Source organism: Poromitra crassiceps, assembly GCF_964638095.1.
Source record: "Poromitra crassiceps genome assembly, chromosome: 10".
Taxonomy (NCBI): domain Eukaryota; kingdom Metazoa; phylum Chordata; class Actinopteri; order Beryciformes; family Melamphaidae; genus Poromitra; species Poromitra crassiceps.
Genome location: NC_139631.1, coordinates 29,029,923 through 29,052,422, shown reverse-complemented (window position 1 = coordinate 29,052,422; position 22,500 = coordinate 29,029,923). Strand labels below are relative to the sequence as shown.

Genomic DNA, 22,500 nt, shown 5'->3' with positions numbered 1-22,500 from the left:
AAGCACGCACACACACAAACACACTCTGTGTGTAGAGAGGATCTAGTGTGGGGAGGCATTACAAACTATAGATTTACAGTGCAGCACATCTACACAAATCAGCCTACACATGAAAATACCCTTAGGACGAGAGAGAGAGAGAGAGAGAGAGAGAGAGAGAGAGAGAGAGAGAGAGGGAGAGAGAGAGAGAGAGAGGGAGAGAGAGAGAGAGAGCGAGAGAGAGAGAGCGAGAGAGCTTTGTTCTGCACAGGACAGTCCAATATCAAACCAACAATGACAGTGGCGTGACTGCCTGACGATGATTATGCACTTTCCCCGAGTCTCCCAGATTCATCTTTATGGAGATTTCCCAGAGAAGATGGTGTTATGTAACACCCTGCTGTTCATATCACTAATGCCTTGCACCGTGGCGAGGCGGTCACGTGCCTTATCCAGGCCACAGCCAGGCGCCAGCAGTGATCCAGCTGTTACTACGGCCTAGCTTCAGTCACTGGGCACCATGCTGGGCCTCTCACACAACCCCCGTCCTCCACTGAGCAGCCCCCGACCAGCACCTCAGCCTCCTCCACCACTGAGAACTCACTCAGGGGATACGGCTTCACAGACACTACTCGTCTCTTACTACCCAGCTCATCTGTCGCGTTCCATTCCATTCCACGATTGGCCCCCCTCCCCTCTCCCCCCGCTGGTCAGCTTTCACATTACAACATTTCTTCCGTGCTCGGGAACGGAACCGACTGCACTTGCATCATCAACTACGCCTGGAGTGTATCCTCGCCCGTGTGTTGTCTATGTGGTTCGGAACGGTTGGCGTTCACATTCGCAAGTGTTCCGTTCCCGGGCATGCCAAAGCGCTCTCCAGACCAGCTTTTCAAGTGGATCCTGCGCCCGGGTTGCACAACGGGACGGAACACAACGTTCACACTCATCAAACATTCCGAAACTGGGGTCAATTTGGGGACAAGTGTGCTCGGGAACGGTACCGGGGCGCCAGTGAGAAAGCACCCTTAGTCACGTAGGAGCAACTTGTTGTCAGGAAACATTTCAACCGATTTTTGTGCCTAATTCCATTGCTCTATTGCTGGCTGTGGTGACCATCTATATCAGCCAAAAATGTGCTTATTGTATCACCATCCAAACTGCTGCTGGTTTCCCCGACAACATCATGTTGGAGGATACAGCCCATTCATATAGAGCTAACAGACCAGGTTCAAAGGGCATTTGCAAATAATTTGTGACATTTGTTTGAACGTGCTTCAAATACCAGATGGGCAAAATCACTGAATGGATCCCATAATGCATAAAACCAGTGAGACGGTATTTTAGCCTGGGAACCTGACGAATCTGCCAGCTCATGTTGTATTTGCGCTGGGCCCCCTCCCGTTCAGACAAATTTCCACCCGACCTGAAAACGTTCAGGCCAATCACAGCTGTTTATCTAATATGGGGCGGGATTGACACGATGACTAACAGAGGAGCGCCAGCGACGGCTCGGAGCGCCGTTCAAACGTGAGCTACGTCACACGTTTCGTTGCTCTGATTGGTTGTAGGTTTATCCACTTGCGTCCAGACTGGCATTTTGGTCTGCGCCCATTGGTCACCCCCCCCTGGAAATCAAAATGTAACCGATAGTTTCCAGACTCATTCGCATTTGCGAAATGGTGTGGCGATGTCAGGCTATGAGGCTAACAGTATTTACTTTTGAAAAGCTGAAAATGTCTGAATTGTCCCACCCATTTGGTGCCCCCAGTGGACAAAAATCAAATACTCTCCTGTATGTCTGTCTGCCTGTCCCTTTCTCTCTCTTGCTATCCTTTGCAGAGCAAACAATTTTAAGTGGAAAATATGGATACCCGTGCACTGTGCATAGTGAAGATAAACGCCCCCTGCTGGCAGCTCAGGGATATGCAGTAGAATGATGAATGGCCGTGCCTCCCTGTCAAGGTGGGCAGGTGGAGCGAGAGTATGAATGGGAGCCTGGGGTTGGAGTACTCTCTCACATCCTATAGGTGTTGGTCACAGCTAATTATGGAAGCTCTTCAAATGAGTGACCTTGGGAGACAGCAGAAACATACACATACCTGCAGACACAGACACACAAGCACACATACACACACGCACACGCACACACGCGCACACACAAATACACACAGACCACATGAGTGAAAACTACGGATCAGAGTAACCTTCACTGTGTTCCCACTATCACCCTTTTCTCTCATGACTGCCATCTATAGGATCTTGTCTCACTGCAAACTGCAAACACAGAAAATACACAGTTATCTCATTTCCTTATCCATTAATGTCCCTACGCGCACGCGCGCGCGCACACACACACACACACACACACACACACACACACACACACACACACACACACACACACACACACACACACACACACACACAGTTTTGATACTCGGAATAACATACTCATATCATCCTCCTAGGTAACAGGCTACTGGTATCCTAGTAGCCCAACACTGATGGATAATCTGCACATATCTTTGACAAAATGGCAAATGAATCAATATCAGACACCCACTGTCTCACACCTCCCACTCATTAAGACAACCTGATTGTCTCTGATGATTTGTCTAACACACACACCCATTAACTTCCCTTGTGCCTGCTTGTGCCTGTAGCCTCGACATAGACAGCCTTTTCACAGACACGGTAGTGATAGCCAGAGCTAACAGTGTCAAACCATGTCACATCACCCAGGCAGAGACAATAAACACACACTGCTCTTGCTATGCCAACCAACTGAGGTACGTATTCTTTTCAAAACAAACCAACTGAGGTACGTATTCTTTTCAAAACAAACCGCAGCATGTCCTCAATTAGGACACGAAAGAGTCATAGAATCTAACAGAAATATGCCAGTGAATCTGTATTACATGCAAATGATGTGCAATGTCCTCTGGCCAGAGAGTGCTGTCAAACACTCTAAACAGGCAGATCCACGGGTCTCTGATGAAGAAATGCGTCAGGGTATTAGGGGGGTTACGTGTGTGTATCTAGGAAGCATAAGCAGAAAGACAAATATCAACTGTCTTGTGTTGCTAACGTAACCATCTTCTACCTTCTATCTTCCGGGGCGCCGCAAAGAGCCTGAGACACCGAGGCAGGTTCTGAGCATCCGTATTCCCCCCAGCAGCAGCAGCACAGAGATGCTGCAGCAGAAGCTGTAGAAAAACACACGGCAGCAGCAGAACAGCAGTACCTCAGCAGACAGCAGCACCTCAGCAGCGACTAGAGGAGCAGTGCTCGGAGGCAGCCCTTTCCTCCTGGGTCAGATGGACAGAGTAGCCAGCGCTGGGACCAGGATGATGATGACTATGGCAGGCAGCTCCGTAGCATAAAAATGGCTTGTCAGCGCTCGGCAGAGAGAGGCGCAGCCAGGCAGCGCAGGGAGAGAGAGAGAGAGAGGGGGGGGGGGACAGAGAGAGAGAGAGAGAGAGAGAGAGAGAGGGAGAGAGAGAGGGAGGGAGAGCCAACGAGCATCATTCAGCTCACACTACCGTGGCTGTGCAGCAGAGCACACACATCTACACGCCCCCTCTCTTTCTCGCTCTCTCTCTCTCACTTTCTCTCTCTCTCACACACACACACACACACAGGCACGCTTACTCACACAGACAGACACAGGCACGCTGGGGTGCAGAGGCAGTGCAGTGCGCAGCAGCACTGAGCAGCGTTCTCTCTCTCCGTCTCCAGGACGTCTTCCTCAATCAGAATTGGTCACTCTATCTTATTCTCAGCAGTCACAAGGAATCCTGTCAGTCCCTCCTAGCACCACCGTGTGTTCCCCCCGTGCCGCCAGACCACCTTGCCGCCACTGATGAGCAGCCATGATTGAAGCTGGCAAGGTCATATGAGGTTCTGTTGGCCTGTGGCGTCCCCCTTGCCCCTTCCTTCCTACCCGTTCTGTTGCAGTGCTTCTCAGCTGTTTTGCAACCTGATACTGGGACTCTGCCTCACCTCCTCGTGGGTTATATTATAGCTAAAGAGGCTCCCCTGAGGCTCAGCTTGACAAACCCTCGCTCAGCGCACGCCGTGCCTAGACCAATCAGCTATCACAAACAGCAGCAACAGCATTACCATCCAATCACAGATCAGGAAACCAAGCGCAGAAGGGTATTAAGGGGGATTATTTGGGCCATCCTGGTTTTTCCCTCTGTAGGGAGCTATGGAGGAGAGAGGGGCACAGAGCATGCAGTATGGCTGCCCTCTCTGGTCGTCAGTGGTGCTGCACTCTGTAGTGGGGGGGTGGGGGGGGGGAAGAGAGGAGGAACAGGGCCCAAAACAGATATGCTTTCCTCAGCGTGGCTGCCTAGCAACCGCAGCGGCTCCTTTCCTCTGTTTCGAGCCGTCCCTCCCTCCCCCTCCAGCGGGACCCACCCTGCAATCCCAATTGAGAGCTTATATTGCACAGCGGCTATTTAACACTCAAGGCACTGCGACATCACACACGATTGATGTCAAATGCTCCCGCCCATGTCCTCTAGTCTACTCTGGACTGTGAACATGATGAAAGGAGGAGCGGAGCTCTGACAATGAGCCAGCAGCAGCAGCAGCAGCACACCTGATGTGTTCACTATAACATCAACTACTATGGGCTACTATGGGCAGAGAGCCAAGGGGTCAATTCACTCAAACTTCAGCTGCAATGATTAGTCCATTCATGGATTAGTCGATTGTCAGAAAATGAATCGACTGCGGCTCTCCCAAGATCGGCAGAGGGGGAGGAGCAACGACTGGGACAGCAGGACCCTGACATCGTTACTGTTCAAGAGGCACAACATGGGGAAAGCAGCAAGGCCAGATGATGCTGCTACCAGCTAGGCTTTTTCTTTTTACCACTTCCTGTCCACACGCAACATTCCCACCTGTCCTCAAGGTGTCTACTGTATCTAGCAAGTATACCTGCCTCAATGACTACAGACCGGTGGCACTGATTTCAATGATAATGATAATGAAATGAAAATGCTTCAGCTCTGGTCTTGTCCTGCCTTAAATCTGTCTCACTGACTCACTGCTTGTGCCTGCTGCAGTTTGCCTACAGGGTGAAACACGGGCCTCCACTATGTCCTGGGACACATGGGCACTGCTGGCTTCTGTTTGTGGGCTCAGCATTTTAAAACAATCATTCCTGAGTTATTGCTCGCTTAAACCCACTTCCTGCCATTTGTCAATGGATCATGGTTTTTCTGGCAGGCAGAAGACCGAATGTGAGGATGGACACCATGCTATTTACTCTCTTGGTGACCACAGGTGCCTCACAGGTCTGCATGCTCTCCTTGCTTCACCTTCTTCTGATCAATGACTGCATCACCAGTGACCCTCAGGTTTGGGGACAGAACCACCTTAGTGGGCCCACAACGATGAGGCCATCGACGATTCAGAGGTGGGCAGGCTGGCGTCTTGGTGTGCCAAAATAACAACTATAAGCATAACACTTTCAAGACCGCGAAGATGAGGATTGACTTCTGCAATGATTCGTTGTGCTACTGTGAACACAATGGAATGGACCACCACCATCTGCAACACATTCAGATGGGATGAGAAGAGAACATCTCAAATGTTCTCCCTGTGTCCGCTTCGGCAGCTAAATCACACCATGTCCCTGTCCAAATCTACAGACACATCCCTAAAAACATATCTCAAATACATGTGCAACAACATAGTAACTAAGGACAAAGACAAAAACAATTGCTGCTTGACCCTGCCTGGTTGGTATGCAACCCCCTGGAGTTACTTTCCCACAGCAATCACTCTCCTTATATCTGACCTCCTAAAATTCCTCAACCAATCCCACATCCCCAAGCATGTAGCCTGGGTAAACCCAGCCCCCAGTGACCTGCTCTCAGGCTCACCCTGCTTACAGTCACAAGGTAGTTAGTGACTGGGAACTGAGAGCAGGTCACGTGGGGGCTGGCTTTACCTAGGCTACCAAGCATGTTCTCTCTCACACACACACACACACACACACACACACACACACACACACACACACACACACACACACACACACACACACACACACACACACACACACACACACACACACACACACACACACACACACACACACACAATGCTGGACCAACAGATTGACTGAAGCCTGCTAATCTGCATATGGACACTGATATAAACTACTCTGGCTATCTATCTCAACCCAGCTGCAGCTTTATGCAAATCTGTGGACTTACTTCACTGGCACATCCGTGCCATTTTGTGTCTCTGCATGTCATTTTGTTTCTGCAAAATGACACGATGCTTCATGGCATAATCTCCAGTCAGTCATAAATTGGGTTTCCATGCACCTGTTTTTATGCGAAATTTCAATTTGCGGCTTGCGCATAAATGTGGAAAAGTCGGGTGTATCGATGAAAGGACAATGCGATAAGTGCAGTGGAAACAGATTAAGCAAATATTCCATTGTCTCTCCATTCAAAAACGATGCAGTTTCACGTTGCCTTGATCAGTGCAACATGACTCACTCATGACTCACTGCAACATGAGAAGAAGACTGGGATATTAATAAGGTGACTCACTTCTAGAATTGAATGAAATTGTATTCACAATCACTTAATAACTGCTTTGTGGATTATATGTAACATGCTTGCCGAGTTGAACAGTGGCACCTGGTAGCCCTAATCCAGAAATGGCATTTTATTGTACCTTTGTCAAGAAACTTTAAAGGAATAATGTTAGATGTGTTTAATCGAGCTTGGTCACTGCCTGCCTGCAAGACGACACATGTATCGGGTCTAGCAGCAGATCAGCAGAGGCAGACAGCCTCAAACACAAGGTGATTGACAGCTCCATATTCGGATGGCAATGCGCATTATTTGTCATTTTCTTTTGCCGACTTTCTGAAAATTCAATTACAACTTGCGATACCTTTGGATGGAAAGTGGAAACCCAACTATAGTCTGTTCAAGTGACTTTGATTGAGAGTTCATGGTGCACAGGACTAACAGCACTACCAGTCATTCAAGATCATTACTGTCACCAACACAGTGTCAATGCTGTTACACTGAAACAAATCTTCAGCTTTGAATGCATCTCTCTGATGTGTTTATGTTGAGTCTACTCTGTAATAGTATGTCTTGTCTGCACTGTTTATTAGGTCATGTAACCTTTGACCTTGTATTGTGTTACTGTCATGTAATGCATCTCCATCGATTAACCCGGTCAAATTCCTAACGTTAGACTTTGCCAGCTCTGATTGTGACTGCAGCAGGCTACAAAAAATACAAAATAAGTCAGTAGATTTGTCTTAACCAAAATCTAAAAACAGATTGTTTGTATTGGAATCTAGCAACGAGAATCATATGGCTTGCATACTATTTTCGTGTTTTCGCCCCATCTCTATATGCATTTCCCCCCCAAACATACCGTAATACAAAACATACTACTGACACGTCGTGCTCATGCAGTAGTGCACATGTATGTAGTAGGCTACATGTTACATAATAACATGTAATGTAATGTTAGGCAAATCCTTTGCAGACTAATAGACATAATACTGCAACAAAAGCACTAGTACTACACTATCTTGTTTGATTAATCAACCATCAACTGTATAAGGAATCCAAATGATCCCAGAGAGAACCACATCACATTAGTATTGAGCCTTGACGACTGTAAAGAGCTTTGGCCGAGGGGTGCAGGGTCAGGGTGAGACCACATTATGGCTGCCGGTGTCCAGACATGAATCCAAGCTTGTTCATCGAAAGCTCTAAACCGACACGCAGGCAAACAGAGACCTTGCTCACCTTATCTCCATCTCTTATGCGGCTGTTCTTCTCAGCTATGGTTAACCTTTGTCTTTGACTCCACCCATTGTCCCCTGACATAAAAAAAACACACAGATCAAATCAAGCCGTGCATAGGTAGCATTAAACCGCAATGATACAATTATTCAGTTTGTTCTGCATAAGAAGTTGAACCTATGTAATGACAGTATGGTTTGCCTGCTTCGGTCAGCAGCAACGTATGTCATAACTCCAGCATGTTGAGATTATTAATCAGTCTTCAGCAGAGTTAGCCTACTGACTACTGTACATAATAATGGATGTTGGATTATCGTCAGTGCACAAGAGACAATGTGACACAGCTGCGACATGAAATACATGAAATACTAAAATTATATCAGGTTATTTAAGAAGGGAAAGGTTGCATGCAGTGCATTTTTGCCAGTTGCCAGTCACTTATTTTCACCTGACAGCGGGGAGCTTGACCGGCAGCAGGACGTACCGCGGCCGACCAGAGGAAGCGCTAGTGCAGCGGCTAGGAAGGTGCAATGTACTTGCCTCGCGTCACCAGGCTCTTCTCGGCGAGAAAGAGCCTGGCCTCCGTTCACAATTGATTTTGTCACCCTGCCTGTTTCCGGCCTAGAGCCCGCCCTAGACAGGAAGTAACAGCGGATATAGCTCGTCAACTTTTACTTAACTTGACAATTAGACACAACGTATCAGAACGGCAAACAACAAAACAAAAGATGGACGTACCGAACGAAGTTTTTGAAGAAGTTCTTGTAGAAACATTGCGGATTCACAATCTCACATCTTTTAAGCCAATACAGAAGCTTTGCATCAGATAATTAATCGAGGAAAGAGACTTCCGGTGTTCATTCTGGTTCCGTGGTTTACGCCCCCATGACAAAAAGCGGGGTGAAAGGTGCCCAGACTAGGCCCACCGCCAACACACTCTTGCCATTAGGGAACTAAAAAGGGTAATAATATAATAAAATTAAACCACTAACAAATTTAATGTTTTTTTTTGCGCTAACTTTGCCATTACAAACATGCAAATACTAGGCTACTTAACTGAAGACAAGAAGTGTCCCAAAGTGTGAGAATATCACCACAACGTAGTTACATTTGGTATAGCTTGTTTCCGCTGAGCTCCAAAACTATACTTAGTGTTTTTACCTGTTCTAATTATCGAGAGCCACTGTTTTGGAGAGAAGGAAGCCCAGACTATTAATTCGGCTGTCTTTATAAAACTCGTGAACTATGAAAATTGATGGAATCCAAACTTAATGGCTGCTGCTCACCTGTAAACAGTCTTGAGCTAACGTCGTTTGCGCAAATGCGGCTGTCCGGCATTTTTAGCGTGTTCTCCTCTCGGGCTCCTTCTTGTGGCTAGGAAACTCGAAAAAACGACTATTTTGACTATTTTTCACAAGATGGTGGTTGTTGTAGGCCCCTGCAGCACTCGCCTGCATTACACCGCTTCAACAAAGTTTTGCCCTACGACCGAAAAAGATGACAATTCATGCATTTTCTAGCATTCTCAATGGGTTCTCTCAAATATCATATTCATCAGGGGCCAGGGGGCCACCAAGTGCCGCGAGGGGCAACATCCAGAGCATGAATACAGAGCGAGACACACCGCGGCGCGAGGCAGACCTCCGCAGATCACGCGCGCGCTGGGACCAAGGCTTTCATGGTTAGAGGCAGAGCGGGGCAGCCAAGTGATCATCGTTATCGTTACACTGTACAGTGTGAGAAATGGACCATGAATACTAGTCACAATGACATGCCATTATGTGCAGTGCTGAGTGCTGTTTCACTCTCAAACGACCGTATATTAACGCATGAATTGAATAGAATCACCAAACTTGTTTTTACTTCAGTTCTCAGCCCTATATCCTACTTTGGGCTGATCTCAAAACAGCATAGGCTACTTGAAAGGACTCAAAACTACATGCGATGGAGTAAACAAACTCACGTTTCCCTTTAGTCACCAGTCATCATGCTGGACATAGTAGTAGTGCGAGATTCCTCCCCACTCCCGCAATGTAGTAGCCTATACTATTTCATAGTTTGGGTTTTCTAATTGTAGCATCAATGCTGATAATAGATAGATATAAACAAACTATATGAGATTGCATACCATTGCTTCATATAGGCTTGCAGCACGTTATTCCAAATGCTATGCCAACTTCTGCATGAACAGCCTGTTTGTGTGTAACTTTGGAAACAGTAGGGGGAGCCCTACTACCTGTCCTGAAGCTACAGGTGATTTGCGCCACATTTCTCAAAAAGCCAAATCCAAACTTTTGGATTGTCTGCAGTTGAGAGACGCTGGATGATGCAATTAAAAAATTGATATACTGTGTTGTGTTGAAGTGCAAAGCATTAAATGTACCCTGACAAACCCAAGGAGGTTCACAAAAATGCAGCAAACTCAAATTGAGTTGTCACGCCAGAGACCAATATATAATTACAGAGACACCCCAACTTCCACTCACTTCCTGTATCTGTGTCAGGAGACTGGTCAGCCAATGAAGTTTCATACATTGACAGACAGCCAATCACAAGCTGATGACCACGCCCATTTATGAGACCGGAAGAGTACCATTCCTTACTACTATTGTCACTTAAAAGAGACGAGTTGGCTCCTGGGGGGAAAATGGCTCCTGCAATTTTCAAATGCTTCTACCTACCTGTATGCATTCGCAGAATGTAAGAGAAGAGACAGTCTGGTTTGAGAGACTAGCAGCGAGGCGTCTCTATCTAGAGCTCTATTTTATTTAAAGGTCTCTGGTCACACACACCCCACCCCAGCAAGCGTTTCCGGTGTCACCGGCTGCGTCAAACAAGCAGCTGATCTGCTGATGATGGCCGCGTTTTCGTCAACTTACCTCAAAGCGACATCAAAGTCTTTGAAGTGTCAAGGGATTCGGTTCTAGATGTTACAGTTAGATTTTTGAGGCCGGTCAAAGAAGTACTGAATGAAGATCAGACCCTGCCAACTTCCTCACCGGTTAGTTGTTGAATTCCTTATAAGCCACACTATTCACAAAGTTGTGTTCATGTAACCTGCTAATTAATTTGTTTGTGCGGTAAACACTAAACGGATGTCAGTGTCCGTCGTCAGAAAACAAGCTATAGCCTATGTACTGTACGTCAAGATCATTGACTGTATAGATCAGTGAGTCAGTGGTCAAGATTGCTAACGAACTAGCCAAGTTAGCTTCTTGGGAGTCGTCATCACTCTGCTCAGCTGACAGTCTCCTTCTTCTTTTGGATTTTATGGCGGTTGACATCCCTAGTTGTTGCATTGCTGCCACCTACTGTATTGTACCAGCTTTACAACTTAAACTGCTAGTACAGAGTCGATTTAATTAGTTCCCACCCAAAATTGTTCCCATTCACCCAGTAGTCCATTCTGTGACCCAAATCCATTTGACTGTCTGTTGACACGCCTCCTTCAGTGTATCATTCAACTCCTGTCCTGATACATCCCCATGTTTCTGGCCGCATCTCCGATTTCCCATCCATCTCCAGAGCACAAAAAAAACTCTCGTAACGGACAAGCCCGTCTTTTATTGTCACACGAACACCACAATACATGCATGCGGCCACAACACACTCATGCTGACGGTGGCCGGTGAAAAGTGTCCTCTGCATTTAACCCATCCAGGCATGTCCTTTCCTCCGAGGGGCAGGCCAGGAGCAGTGGTCGCTTTCTCGTACAGCGCCCGGGGACCAACTTCGGATGTTGTCGTCACTGGTCGGATGACGATGACGATCTGATCTTCTGCATGTTTTTAGTGGGGGGGTTATATACGGAGGAACCCCCTGGGGGGTACGGGGAGAACATGCAAACTCCACACAGAGAGAAAGGCCCTTACGACGAGATACCCCACCTGGGCAGTGGGCACTGAAGATATGGGGGGGGAACACAACCACAGCGCTCAGTGTCCCAGGCGAGAATCGAACTCAGGACCTTCTAACTGTGAGGCGACAGCGCTACCGACTGCGCCACCGTACCCCTACTGCGCCACCGTACCCCTTTTGGTACACCGTACCAAAAGCCATGAACGTCAAAAAGCCTTTTTTTGTAGACATTTGTTTTGTCCAGTTCCACTCCTCTCTGGTTCCCTTTCCACTTCCCTCTCTACCTTTCTGTTTCTATCCATACTTTTGAGACAGACTCAGCGACTCTTCTCTTATCTTGATCACCTTCACTTCCCTAATCCTTTTAGGACACTGTGCTGATTAGGGGTGGGAATCACCAGATGGCCACGATACGATACTGAAACGATACTTGAGTCACGATACGATAGTATTGCGATACTGCGATATTTTCGATATTGCGATATATCGATATTGCGATATATTGAATATTGTGATATTTCGATATATTGCGATTTCTTACTTTTTCAACTGCAAATGATGTCCCCAAAGGAAAACTTTGTCAACATCTGGTTTATATAAGAACAATTTTTCAGTCTGTACATCTGACTTCAACCATTTTATTGCAGCAACATTGTCAAGTAGACAGACCAACAACTTTCATAAAGTCATGTCATAGTTGCATGCACCTGACAAACTGAACTGTTTGTTACAGTCTACTTACAGTCCGAGTCCACCTTAACTGGATGTGTGTGTGGACTACTGTACTTATGTAGTTTTTGCAACTTCACTTCACTTACACAAAACATCTTGTGCAGCCCATTCAGTAACTGGGGAATTTGTAAATTACTGTTATGACAAAACTGTTACTGTTAAAACAAAATGAAAATATGCTACCGTTTGTTTACTGCTGGCCTTGGAACTAAAGTTTATAGTAGCCCGTGGCCTGGCATGGCCTGCAAAAAAAAAAAAAAACTTTTTTTTTTTTTTTTTTTTTTTTTTTTTTTTGCAATATCGATACTTGGCGTCCAAATATCGATACAATATCGTCAGGTAAAATATCGCGATACTGTGGTGTATCGATTTTTTCCCCCACCCCTAGTGCTGATCCTATATATGTGATGACTCCCCTCGCAGTGCAGACACTTTACCACCTCTTCAGTCTTCCCTGCTACAGTCCTCTTTACCACATGGCCTCCGATGGCCATCCTGACATCCCTTACTTCTGACACCAATGTAACAGCACAGGCGAGGTTGGTATCGAACCCGGGATCTGTCATTTACAAGCGCAACACGTTAACCATCAAAGGGACAATCCCGTTGGCCAAGGACCAACGTGCCGCTTATACATCAAGACCCAGGATCGCTACAATACTATGTAGTGACGTCGGATGAAACTCCTGCAAAGTAGTCACATAACTTTAACGTTACAGGCAACAAGTCGACCATCAGTACAGTCAAAGAGCAAGTTAAGACATTAGCACCATATGCATAATACGAGCAGCAGAGTCAGATTTTTTTTTACATTCATGGCGACAACAGAAGGCTATGTACAGTAGCAGGGTTGAGAAGCCTTCGTCTATGTTCCCTGCAGTCAAAAACACTTGAAAAACTGGTTGTGGGCCTGTGGCCCCATTTTCAGCTATTATCTGCGGATTATCTGAGACAGGCATGCACTTTTGTTTTGAAAAGCTATTATTACACACCTCTTTCCTTTTATTCTAATTTGAGACAGTGTTGTTTCCAAACAGGTGGGATTAATAGGAGAGACGGAGACTGAGCTCTACGATGTGGACAGACAAGCAAAGAGGGATCCGAGTTTCTCAGCAGGAACTGCTCTGTAAGAATGCCTGTGGCTATTATGGAAACCCGGCATGGCAAGGCTTCTGCTCCAAGTGCTGGAGAGAGAAGAACCGTGCAGCTGCAGCCCAGACGCAGGACGCCAGGTAAAGACCCAGGTCATGATAGGCATGACTCAAACCCTGCCACCATGGCACATGATATACGGGACATTATCTCATGGTGGTGTCTGTCTGTCTGTCTGGAGATCAACACATTCTTGGAAACACAACAACTCAAGAACAATATGATAGAAACTGCATACACTTACACCACAGGTTCCCCTATTCACCTTATGTTCAGACCTTACAGTGGGCCAAATTCTTCCGGGTCCATCTAACACTTCCGGCGGTCACGGCGCCAAATATGAAAGAACGTCATGAAGAAGAGAGTTGTTTTTGTAGCGGACAGCGCAGGGTGTAAAACAAAAACGTAGCCTACTACTTTGAGCCGGTACACAGCAAGCAAGCGGAGTATCCACTGTTAGCCATGTCAGATAACGTTATCGTCGACAATGACGAGCACTTTCTTGTAAAACATACCTGGACTCCAACAAAGAAAGCTTCAGAAGGTTTTCTGTCCTCCGAGCGCAGCTCGAGCCACTTACGTCTATAAGACCCGCACACATTAACGTAATTCCCTGGAATGCGAGAATTAACGAGCCAGTTACATGGCATTGCATTCTTAGACATTGCCGTTTGCTTTTATTTGGTATGTTACATACAATTGGCTAAAGTATTAGTTAATTCAGAGTTAGATTATATTGGAGCAGCCAGCCATTTTTTTTTCTTATTTTTTTTGCCGGAAGTCGTAGGACGGCCACAGAACCGGGTCAAATGGGCGTGGCTACATAAGGTGAATAGAGTAGATGATTTGATTTGATTAGATCCTGGACTACCTTAATATATTTGCATGTTAAGGAGGAAAAATGACTATAACACTTAATATTTTAAGATAAGGGGTTCACATTATACTACCTATGTGTTATGTCATCTTGACATAGAATAATTAATGTAATAAATAGCCCAATTAATGGCCTAATAAGCATAACTCATGATGTTTAATATCATGGTTATTATGGCGGGACATTGGGGAGCTCAAGTGTCTCTTGTTAAAACTGGGTTTATGTTTTTCTCTCTAATGTAGCCCAAGCAACGATGGAAGTCCTCTCACCTTCTCGAAGTTTGAGGAGAAGAAGAATACAGAGAAGGGTCGTCGGATTAACACAATGAGAAGACTCTTCTTGGGTGGCCCATCGCCTCCAAAACGTCAAGGTAGTTTGCTCTGCTCTCTACTTAAGGAAGTCTGTATCCTCGGCTGCATCAAGTCAGACACATTAATCACATTAATTAATGAACACATTTAATCATTTTTGCAACAAGTTGCTTGCAGCGGATAAATGGAATTGGCTACTTGTTTTGCATCATCATTTGGAATGAGTTTGTTGTTTTGACGACAGAATTCCCTCATCAATCAGCAGCTGTGGCAAAGCAGAGTTTACAATTGTTTAAAAAGTTAGGGGGTCCTTAATTCAGGGTTTCCGCGGGGTCTTAAAAAGTCTAAAATCCAATCATCTGAATTGTAGGACTTAAAATGTCTTAAATTGCACTGCATTTGTTGTCCTTGTAGAGCCTTCCGAAAGCCATGCAAATACCTTAAAAGCCTACCAGAGCCTGGAGCCTGGGGACTTCACTGGTTTCCTAAAGCTACTCCGGAGCCCTTCCTCCCAGCGCTTGCAGTCCCGTTGTACAGCCTTCCTCAATACTATGGAGGCTTACCATGTAATTATCTATTTCATATTTTTCATTATTTTACCATCATATGATAATCCCACTTCATCACAATTCTCATAAATTCGTTGATATTTTTGAGCCATTCTGACTGTAGATTATCATAATTTTACAGGATCTACAAGTAGAGAAGCAGTCTGATCTTGTGCAAGATTTCTACCAGAATATCACAGAATTTTTTAACAGTGAGTATAGATCAATTTAACACTCCTGTGGCAGTCACATTTCATTCTGCAAACATTAAAGTATCAAATTATTATTTTTTTCATATTCAAGGTCTTCCTGAAGCTCAGGTCTCTCAGATAATGGAGCACATAGAGAAGTTAATTATGACTCGTTTGCACAAATGGGTTTTCTGCCACGACAGCTGTGATGATGAACAGAAGGACCTGGCTCTCCAGAGGAGGATACGGTAACTCAGAGGTTTTCAAAGTGGGAGGCGGACCTCCCCAAGGGGGCTCCAAGCAGTTTCAGCTGAGGCTCAGTGAATGGAAGTGGGGGGGGGGGTTTCGATTAGTTATTAAAAGGAGATCACATAGAATAGCCTAAATGTGTGTGATTTGGTTAAAGAGATAGTTCAGAGATACTGTAGCTTGGGTGAGTTTGTCAGTTTTTCCCACCGTCCCAGAGTCAGAAACTAAGATGTGCCATCAGAAAGAGACTTTTCTATGTATTTGGTGTAGTCTGAACTAAGTACCGTAAATTCCGGACTATAAGGCGCACCGGTGTATAAGCCGCACCTGCAGAGTTGACTGTTTTTTACATATATAAGCCGCACCGGTCTATAAGCCGCGGGTGTTTTGATGTTTAATTACCATATGTAAGGGTTCGTGCACAGAGGGGATTGTCGGAAAAGAGATGGCTGTTTGGGGAAGCTCCCATTTATTAACATTTCAACAAAACAAGTTGCATATTTGCATAACGTATTCAAGTGTTACCATTTAGTGCAATAGTAGCTACAGAACATGTACTGTGCTGTGTAAATTTAGGGGTCCTTGGCATGAAAAAGGTTGAAAACCACTGATCTACATTATAGCCTACAGTAGTACCATAACAAAAAACAAAGCTTACAGCGCTTGACGAGGCAATATCAATGGCTAAATTAAATGTGTTTTTTTTAAAGTGCAAAATAAAGTGCCTGTAACACGACAGTAAGCGCGTAAGCCTAAAGTTGCAGTAACACGGCTGCTTAAAATATAGGGTAATCAGCCTACCAGAAAAGTCATTAATCCTCGTCTTCATCTTTTAGGCTAAGGTGCAGTACACGGCTGTAACCAGAAAAGTCAAGTCATTAATCCTCATCTTCGTCTTCTTCCTGCGTACTAAAACCACCAAAGTCCTCATCTTCAGTGTCGGAAACGAACAGGCTCAGGGTGGCTTCGTCAGCCACTCTCCTCTCTCCTTCGTTGTCGCTCTCAAAACCAACGAACTCCTCTTCGTCACTGTCGGAATCGAACAGCCTCTGAAGGCCCTCAGCTGGCGGCGTCCTCCTCTTCATCACGCAGCAGTCCAGCCTTTCGGAACCCGTTGGTGATCGTGGATGTTTTGACACTCCTCCACGCTGTCAGGATCCACTGGCAAACTTGAGCCTTCAGTCGGATCTGAACGGCACCTCGGCCGTCTGCTCTCTGTGTCAACACCCTGATGCCAAGGTTACGTGCTGCTGCTCGATTTCCTTCTTTCCTTCTTCTTCTCGCCGCCATCGTCGTAACACAGCCAGTTCTCCATCTTTTGAAGCATGATGTTAGATTACAACGAGCTAGTTGTGTGGCTTAGCCTTCCAAAATGTTGCTGTTAGTTTTTTAGAATGTAATACATAGAATTGGGAATGTTACATTCAATTTCATTCAGACTGTCTTTCAGGCTCAATCGCTGCCTTTTTCCCCCCGGAGCGAGGGAGGAGGGAGGGTGTTTTACCGTAGTGGCTGAGAGAGCGTAGTGGCACAGTGCTCCAATCAGTTCGCGAGGCACATTTTTTGCAACATCATCCAATCAGGGTCTCGCTCTCGTAATGTCTGTCTTGCTCTCGTTCTGCCTCATACCAACATCCATAGATTTTGGAGGTTCCCGAGTGGCCGTTTGCTGAAAAAATCCATAGATAAGCCGCACCGTTATATAAGCCGCAGGGGCCAAAAAAGGCCAAAAAACGGGAAAAAAGCCGCGGCTTATAGTCCGGAATTTACGGTATGTCAAACAGCAATATCAGGATATCTTGGCTCAATTGCTGAGTATCTGGGATCAAACAACATAATCAATCATGATGATCCCATAGGCAACCAGGAATTGAGCGAGGGAGGCTCCTTTTTCCAGGATTTGTCTTGGGGGAGGCCCACAGTCTCAGACTTTGAAAACCCCCGCACTAACTTTTATATACATTTGATTTTCTCTCTGTTTGTTTAACCAAATTCTTAATGTAAACCTCTAAGCAAAATCCCTGTATGTTGTTGACTGATCTAATGAAATGATGAAACTTTGCAGGTCCTTAAACTGGGTCACTCCGCAGATGCTGAGTGTACCTTTTCCTGATAAAAAGACAGGTGACCCCTTTCTGCCTGCAATAACAGGTAATGGACTAATTTTTTTTGTATTCTTTATTTAGGGATAACAGGAATTGAATTACAAAGACTTGCATTGATACAGTATAGAATGTTGACACATTTGAATTATGTCACTATACTGTAGACATAGACAATTTTCTCTTTCTTTCCCCAAATCCTTCTATATTTTTATTTTTTATATCACAGACTTCTAGAATTTTGTACAAGCTGAGAAAGGTGGATGTGTCTAAGTACATAGAGTTGGGAAAGGTTTCAATAAATCAAATATAAGAGGAACCAAAGAAGGAAGATAGCAGACCAAGAGAAGGGGGGGGGGAGGAAAGGTTTTGTTAATAAAACTAAACAAAAACAAATTGTTCAAGTCACCTCCACAAAATCTGGCCGCAAGGATAGTACATATAACACCCATTTCGACCAGAATCTATTTTCGAAATATATATATTTTTGTCATTTTTTCCCCATCAAATATATTTTGTTTGCCAGATCTATCTACTCCTGTATTAGACGATGCACTAATTCAATACTTAAGCCGACACAAGACTGATTTTTCGTAACGTAATGAATTTAACACCTGTCGTAAACAACTTCAACCATGGCCTTAAAGCAGCTACGAGCAACTTTTTCGATTGTTATTAAACAGTATCAATTTAATATCAATGCATCACATCTTACCTCTAATAGTCGACGAGACCAACGCAGAGTAGTCTCGCTTGAACCCCGAGTGAATCGGCCAGTGTAGTCTGTCTGTGGCCAGGGAAGATCAGGAAGTGAAATGAAACGGTTTGCAGCAGCCACTTCGGCCATAACCACAAAATAACTTCCAAAAAACCTGTTAGAATATAACGAGAGATGTTCCCGAGAGTATGCGTGGCGTTCACATTGTTTATGCTATGTTGCTAGGCAGCGCGAACGGGGTAGGCGGGCAGCTGCGGTTCACTTCCGCGTTTCACTTCCGCGTTTCACTTCTGGGTTTAGCCGGTCCGGCGGTAAGGAGAGAGAGAGAGAGAGCCCCCTGTTGACGCGAGTTTAGACAGACACAGACTTAATAATCACCTAAGGGAGCAATCTCCGATTCACACGGCTTTGGTCTCAGCTACTATTATACAGTAGGTAAGATGTGATGCATCAATATTGTAATTATACTGTTTAACACATTGACTGCCAGCCGTTTTTTTTTGCTGTAGGTAGCTTCTGCCAAGCCGTTTTTTGAGGATTCTGGCTCATTTTACAAGAGCCGAGGATTCTTTTCTGCTTGGAGTTTGTGAACATACAATATCTCAAAAGTACTAATAGAATGTGTACTTTCTCTGTCTAAAAGAGTTAGTTTGTAGAGTTAGTAGTTATGTAAGCATTAGCAATTGAATACAGCATGGTTTTAGCGTCAGAAAAAATATTCAGAGATAAACGGCTTTTTGTGAAATTCGATAGAACAGTCACTTTAACCATTCATTTTTGGCATCAGTAAGACCTAAACAATAGTTTTGAACAGTAATTTCCTCCATAACAGCAGGAAACTCCCCTCTGCTCAACTCCTCCCTCCGTGGGCGTTCTTCTTGGCTGCAGCGCCGTGTAACAAGCACTTTCCTACCTGTGCAAATTCACTTTCTCATACTCTCGACCTCTCAAATAAATTTCTGAATAGAAATTAAATTACTCTAAATTAGAGCGAAAAAGAAACAAAAAAGAATGGGTTGAAAATCCCATTCTAAAAGCCTTTTATGGCTGTTTCCAATTTGGTGCTATTTTGCAAGGCAAAATGGCCTGCTGCTTGTCACCAGCCTCACTGCCCCGCTGCCGCTGTGCCTGGCTGTGCCTGTCTGCGTGGCCGCTCCCCGAGGAAGCCCGGCTGGACTCGCCCGCCTCCCGGAGCCCTGGCCGAGAGCTCCGATGAAGCCCCTGCGACTCTGGTCATATTTACGCTGCGTGCCTCAAAGTGTGCTCCATCCGCAATCCACCATGCAAGTTTGCAATCCCGCACCGCCAGCAATCAACGCGAAAACGAAAGCGCCTCCGCCAATCCATTTTCATGAGAATGGAAATGGATCACACTGCTTTTTGCTTGCCTTCCTACTTCCTTGTCGCCACTTAGTGGGTCGGTGGAATGGGTTGTACACGTTGTACACGTCCAATACTTATATAAGATATGTAAAAGGGTTAGATGCACAACCCACCGTCAAAAAAAAAAAATCGATGCCAAGGACGTGTTTACACGTTGTTGGCAGTCAACAGCTGGATTCTGAAAACGTGTTTACACGTTGTTGGCAGTGAATGTGTTAATAACAATCGAAAAAGTTGCTCGTAGCTGCTTTAATGCTGACCTGAAATGTTTCACCTCTGTTCTACCATTTGTTTGAACAGCCATAATCGAGATGGATGCCAAGCGAGCGCCCCAGGACAAGCTTGCATGTGTGTCCAAATGCAGCCAGCACGTCTTCGAAGCGCTCTCCTCCTCGAACAGTGAACCGGCTAATGCAGACGACTTCCTGTCTGGCCTGATTTACGTGGTGCTTAAGGCCAACCCGCCTCGACTCCACTCAAACATGCAATATGTGATTCGCTTTGGTCTCCCTCACAGTCTGATGGCAGGAGAGAGCGGCTACTATTTTACAAATTTGGTGAGTTTATTGCATCTATAATGAAACATGTAGTTGTCCAGCAAACACCAGTGGATTCCTTGTTAAGAGGTTTGTCTCTTACTTATCCCTCAGTCTTTGCCCTCTCTTTTTGTAGTCCTGTGCCGTGGCCTTCATTGACAAGCTGGACGGACCAGCGCTCAACCTCAGTCCGGAAGATTTTGAGGGCTACATGCTGCGGCGACGCGCTCCCTCTGCGACGAGCGGGGACGAGCGGCAGCAGATTACCAGCGACACACAGCACCTGCTAGAAGAGCTCAAAGGAAGACAGGAAAAGCTGGACCAAGGGATGGGCACTCTCAAGGTGCAGCTACAGCAGTGGGTCGAAGCGGTCCAGACACAAGTGGACGAGGCAACAGCCCAGTCTGCTCTGGTACAGAAGGAGATGAGTGCTCAGACAGAGCTGTCACAGAGTCATTCATCTTCATCTGATGATGCGGCGCTGCAGGAGCGCGACGAAGTCAGAGAGCAGACGGTGCTGGCGCTCCGGGACCAAGTCGACTGTCCACGAGACACGGACTGTTAGCTATAAGACAATTGTTGATCTCGTACTTAGCCATCTTTATTTGTAATTATCCAGAGCAAGTTAAGTAGATTGCGTAGGATATAAAGATAGTATTTCAGAGGAACTACAGATTTATTAAGATGTCAAACAAACACACTTTTCTCTTTCAATGTCAAGTTTGCACAACTTACAATGCAACCGCAGGCTAGATGGAGGGACGTTTATGGTTCCTTTGCACGTGCTGCCGACATCGTAATGATACAAACTACAAAGCTGGTTGAAAATCGGCAAAGGCAAGTTAGTTTTCACATTTAGTGTATCAGTGTGTGATACTTTTTATTGACTTTGTTAGAGTTCATTAGTGTAAAGCATTGAAGAATACGAGTGCTAATGTAAGACATCCCATACAAATGTTAAACTAATCCCAGGTCTGACTCTGAACTTATTTGAAAATACTCAGTACGTACCTGAGTCTACTCTACATTATTTGCTGTTTTTGCACTTGTATGCTGTCTGAGAAAAAAAGCAATTCCTTGTACATTCTTTGTTTAGAGGTTATTTCATACGTTATTTACTGCCAGTTTAAGTTACGAATAAAAAGTAAACAATGCTCAGAAGTAATATTTAAGCACTCAGGTTAGACAGCACTTACTACCAGGGTTATCATCCCACTATTTTTTAGTTTATTGGTTTATAACTTTTTTGTAATAGCCTACACAATTGTGCCTACAAATAGACTGTGAACTGTGAAATGTAATGCTAGAGGAAAATATATCAGTTGATCAACTTGGACCACTGCAAGTCAGTTGGTCTTTTTAGTCTAGCCAAGTTGGTCAAGTTTTTAAAAGGTGTAATTGTAAATAACATGCTGCCTTCAGTAGTTGTACAAAGATGAAGTGACAAGAAAGAAAAACTCTTAATGTATTCTAACTACTGTCTGCTAATTGAACCAGATCATCTATAGAAGCAACACGATATTTTGAAGATTGTGTTTTGTAGAGGTTTTGTTTACAACTTTTGAGAAGTTTCTGAAGACCATGAAAGAGTTTACGTAACAATCAATGATTGTATCATATATTAGCCTATATTAAAAGTACTGAATTATATTATTTAATGCTGCCAGTGTTTTTCATTTGTGATCTGTCATTCATTGTGGTCTACAGCTGTATTACAGTTGTAATCCAATAGTCTGTTACTGTATGTGCTTTTGTCGTGTATGTTAACTTTTTCCACAATATCAAGGGAAATAATCTACACTTCTCTATGATGCATTTTTTAATGTGGGGTTGTATGAGGTAATTTCCGACAGTGTACTGCAGTACAATGCAGCCGGCGCGGCAAATAGAGTGGTCTGCTGAGTGTGAACAGGGTCACGAGCAAGGGTATCAGTGGGAAGGGAGTGAGGTAATGGAGTCAATGGGAGGTGAGGAAATGGGGGGTTAGGGTAATGTTTGGGGGTGGGTTGAGAGGGTCGCCCTGGGTGACACGGCCGCCTCATAACCCTGCATGCAGGGA

The 22,500-nt window shown here is 45.1% G+C and overlaps 1 protein-coding gene across 1 annotated transcript; it reads left to right on the top strand.

Moving 5' to 3' along the window:
- The first annotated feature begins 10,637 nt into the window (after positions 1-10,637).
- On the top strand, positions 10,638-22,065 carry LOC310783237 (rab5 GDP/GTP exchange factor-like). The gene is made up of 9 exons (XM_083644056.1): positions 10,638-10,785; positions 13,412-13,606; positions 14,646-14,773; positions 15,129-15,280; positions 15,405-15,474; positions 15,566-15,701; positions 17,768-17,853; positions 20,206-20,462; positions 20,578-22,065. The coding sequence occupies exons 2-9, from the start codon at positions 13,449-13,451 to the stop codon at positions 21,004-21,006; spliced, it is 1,416 nt and encodes a 471-aa protein (XP_083500182.1). The 5' UTR covers positions 10,638-10,785; positions 13,412-13,448; the 3' UTR covers positions 21,007-22,065.
- The last annotated feature ends 435 nt before the right edge of the window (positions 22,066-22,500 follow it).